Consider the following 3,988-nt stretch of genomic DNA (forward strand, 5'->3'; position numbering starts at 1 on the left):
CCTGTCTGCAGAGTCCCAGTAAGCCCCAGAGTTAATCTAGGCCACATTCTAATATGAAACAGCTACTCTGTAGTTTTTTCTTTTTTAGCTTAATGTCTTTGAGACGGTGCTGCTGATGTTTTCAAAGTAGCAATAAGATTTGAATAAATAATCCCATGCCTCTCCAAAAAAATAACTGAGTAAGAAGGCTGCGCCCTTGGGCATAAACAACTTCTTCTTTTGATTTCTCACGGTTCAGATTGTGGTTGAATCTGACTCTACCTCTCTGCCCGCTCTCGATTCTCTTATCCTAATTCATCATTGCAAAGGTTACTCTGAATATGTTTACTAAACCCTGGCAGTTAAAGCACACGTCTGTGGTTGGAGGAGGAGAGAGGAAACTCAAGAATCGATTTCTGTGACAGCAGAACCAACCCGTCAATAAATGTGAATGCAGTCAGTCATCCACAGGGAGATGGGTGCAGCCCGGACACAGACGCAAGCTCATGCCTGTTAACCGAGCGGAAATCATGACTCAAGTCATCCCGCTTGCTTGTTAAGATCTAAAGACAAAGCCAAACTGCAACAGCCGGTCTATACATAATGGATGAATACAAATAGATAAACAAAAAAGAAGTAGAAGAAGAAAACATCAGACATTCTAAAAATAAAATACATCTTTATTATGGTGTCAATTCACTTTTTGAAAAAAGTATTTACAGTACACCGCAATGATCTGCTAATATATGATGTGCGCAGAGCATTTTTTTATATCTAATACTTACACAAAGAAACATTTGAGTAACAAAAAGAAAAAACAGGGCTTGTGCTTGAAAGTGACAGGGAAAATAAACCGTAGCAGCAGGTAAAGGTCTTTCAGAGCGCTTGATGCAGTTGGACCCTAATAATGTCATATTATGTGAAGCGAAACATGAGGGTGTGACAATATGAAACTGCCTGGTACTTATCTTTCTGCAAGACATCAACTGGCACGGTCTAAAGTCTGAATGTCATTTCACGTCTTTGAGCAGTAGTGAGTGTTTGTCAGAGTACACAGAGGAAAGGCTCGTTTGAGAATGAAAATAAAAAAACATGCACCAGCAGAGCGCGTCATGAACTGTATCCGCCCTGATATTTGGCTCGATCATACTCCTGTAACAAACGGCCGAGTACAAAAATAGACTTGGTTTAAATGTACATTAGCTTCGTCTCTTCATCTACACCGTTAGTTGGGAAAACCGATCGTTCATTTCCAGTTGAACGTTCGGCCCACCAGCTCAAAGAACTTCTTGTTGGGTTCCTGAAAGAACTGGTAGAGTTTTTGCAGGATGGCCGGCGCCACATGAGGGTGAGCCCTGCCCTTTGAATCGTGTAAACACCGTTCTCGCCCGTGGTCTCTCAAACAGTAGAATCCTTTTGTTTTATTGAAGTAAAAATTGGAAGCGTTTATCTGAGGCTCCAGTTTTAAGAATCTCTCCACCTTTATCATCTCGGGGAAAGGGTCCCTGATCAACTCATCCCCATCCACCACGTGGATGCTCTCCAGTGGGAAGTACTGCAGCCAGTTCTGCATATGGACGCAGTACAGGCTGCGATTGAGCGCCTTGTATCCCAGGTTGATCTCGCCGTCCTTCACGAGAACGGACTCGATGGGCTGGTAGCGCTTGTGCTTCTGCAGCCGGTTGTAAAAGACCTGGGTGTAGTCCGACAGCACCCGCTCCGTGGGGTCTCTGAGGATGAGCAGCAGCTTGATGTCAGGGTTCACCTGATGGATGCGCTTGGGGACTTTGCTGGAGGTGAAGTAGGCTGGCGTCTTCTCCACCGTCAGCTGGTCTGGCAAGGCGTAGGGCATCTGGCTGAGGTACCAAGGCAAGCCCTTCTGGAAGTGACTCTCCCAGTCGAAGAAGTGCACCTCGTTCTGAGCCGCCGCCACTGAACTGTGCAGACTGAGCATCTCTATCAGAGCCCGCGTGCCCCCCTTCCTCACGCCAATAATTAGGATTTGAGGAAGCTGTTGGAAGGTGCCGTTCGGGTGGCCGGCGGTCCTGTTGTCGGTGGGCAACAAGGTGGGAGGTGGAGGTGGCCCCTCGTCGGCCGTGGGCCTGGAGGGGACGGGGGGAGACTGCATCGCAAAGAGCAGCAGCCCGAGGAGTACGGCTGCCATGAGGGAGGTCCTGACCCTGGAGGATTTCAGCCTGGCGAAAGCACCAAAACTGTATCCCACATTGGAAAAGCAGCTGCCTGAGCACAATGGTCCAATTGAAAAGCCCAAGTAAAAATGCCTCTTCTCTGCCAGCAGCAATAACTGCAAGGGAGGAAAAGCGCTGTGATTAGGAGATACAAAAACACCTCTGGAAAATACACAATCCATCCCACACGTATAAACAACACAGTCGTATGACTCAAATGGACAAAGGAGCATGCATGATAACATCTATTGAAGTGATTAAACTTTAAACTCCACCCAGTAGTATCCAAGTCAAAAACAATAAATAATCAACGTTTTAAACTATATTGTTTTTGTATCATACAGTAATAATCCTGAAAAACAAACATGTTTCGGTGTAGTTTATTTAACTATAACAATATACATGTATAGCATAAAAACACAGATCACCTGGAAAAACGGTGTATTTCATATGAAATAAAATGTACAGTAAGTTCATCTTGGTTTATCTCTGAAGGACTGCTTTATACAAATATTACATAACATATATATTTTTTTACGTGATGTAATAACGTAAATAGTTACTTTAGTTAATAATACGTGTTCAAGACTGAATCCGAGCACGGAGATATGCACGGGCTCCAGGGAAGACGCAGGTGTGGCAACTATGGCAGATAAAAAAAAGGACGACATAAACTAAATGATAACGAGTGCGCATGTTTCTGTCTTCTCCTGTCATGCTCTTGTGTATGTTGAACATGTCAGTCTCAGTCTGCCGCTTGATCTCACCTTTTTGAGCTCACCTTTTTTTCCTCCTTTTTTTAACTGAAAGCCTCTCGACTCGACACCGATGTCATCTCGCGCGGCTCTGCGCTCCGACTCCTCCAAAAGGATCCCGCGCTGCGCCGTCCCTCCGGGTCTCTTCCGCGCGCACACAAGAGTCGCCTCGGACGCGGCGGAACACAACTTCACCGGAGCGCCTCCTTTGTGCTTTCCGAGCCCGACTATCCTCCCGGTGCTTTTGGTCTGTCGGACGTTGAAGCCTACGCCTATACGTGACGTCTGCAGGGCCACGCCCCCTCCTGTGACTGGCGCTGTTGTGATGTTATGGTATTTGCCGGAGATAAGGTCGGGGGCGATACGAGGGGAGGAGTGCGGGGTGCGCTGTAGAAAATGGGACCAGAGACAGAAGGAAAAGAAAAACACTGAGATGTCATTATGTTGTTGTTTTTGTATTTTTTGTATTTTTTTTAGAACAGCAGAAAATTACTGCAATCCTGCAAAGAGAGCTCTTGTGACCGTATCTCAGAATATTTAACCAAGAAGCCCGAAATATTCAAATCAAGCATTCTGACTTGGTCTTTGTACAAATGTGTAGCCCATAGAGAGCCTTCTCAGGATTTGGGTTTAAAAAGGCTTTTCAGGGGAGCCTCCAGGATTCCTCCCTTCCCTCTGCTTTCAGGGGAAATCAATGTAAGAGACAGACCAGTTGTTCATCCCTTGCATTCTTCTCCCCCTTTGTCCAAAGTACAAGTGCATCTGTGGGTAGTCGCAGGGTCCAAGTTGCACAATCTCACCACCTGTTGAGCTGCATTTTTGCAAGTAGAGATGTTCAAATGCTTCCGGAGCGAGCAGGCTCCCAAATATCGCTCCAAGAGAAAGTGCATGTTTACTGATGGGTACAAAGTCTTGTTTTTCGCAATTTCCTGTGATTCACATTGTGTGTGTGTACAGTCAGCGTGAGAACGTTTGAGTGACTTCACAGTATCGATGAGTAAGTGGCACATCACTAAAGTCAGATACCAGTGTGTGGTGTGGCCCAACGCATGCCTTCATGACATG

The 3,988-nt window shown here is 45.9% G+C and overlaps 1 protein-coding gene across 2 annotated transcripts; it reads right to left on the reverse strand.

Annotated features, from left to right (window-relative positions):
• Window positions 1-634: 634 nt before the first annotated feature.
• hs3st1 (heparan sulfate (glucosamine) 3-O-sulfotransferase 1) lies at window positions 635-3,510 on the reverse strand. Of its 2 annotated transcripts, none has more exons than XM_056440180.1 (2): window positions 2,950-3,510; window positions 635-2,284 (listed from the first exon to the last, which is right to left on the reverse strand). In XM_056440180.1, exon 2 carries the CDS (start codon window positions 2,141-2,143, stop codon window positions 1,226-1,228), a length of 918 nt encoding a protein of 305 aa, XP_056296155.1. In that variant the 5' UTR covers window positions 2,144-2,284; window positions 2,950-3,510; the 3' UTR covers window positions 635-1,225. The 2 variants fall into 2 exon arrangements, with proteins under 2 accessions (XP_056296155.1, XP_056296156.1); XM_056440181.1 differs by having other exon boundaries at window positions 2,936-3,510.
• Between the last annotated feature and the right edge of the window lie 478 nt (window positions 3,511-3,988).

This window comes from Pseudoliparis swirei, chromosome 19 (genome assembly GCF_029220125.1).
Source record: "Pseudoliparis swirei isolate HS2019 ecotype Mariana Trench chromosome 19, NWPU_hadal_v1, whole genome shotgun sequence".
NCBI lineage: Eukaryota > Metazoa > Chordata > Actinopteri > Perciformes > Liparidae > Pseudoliparis > Pseudoliparis swirei.

Coding starts and splice junctions, on each gene's coding strand:
- hs3st1 (XM_056440180.1), bottom strand. CDS start 2,143: ATGGCAGCCGTACTCCTCGGGCTGCTGCTCTTTGCGATGCAGTCTCCC.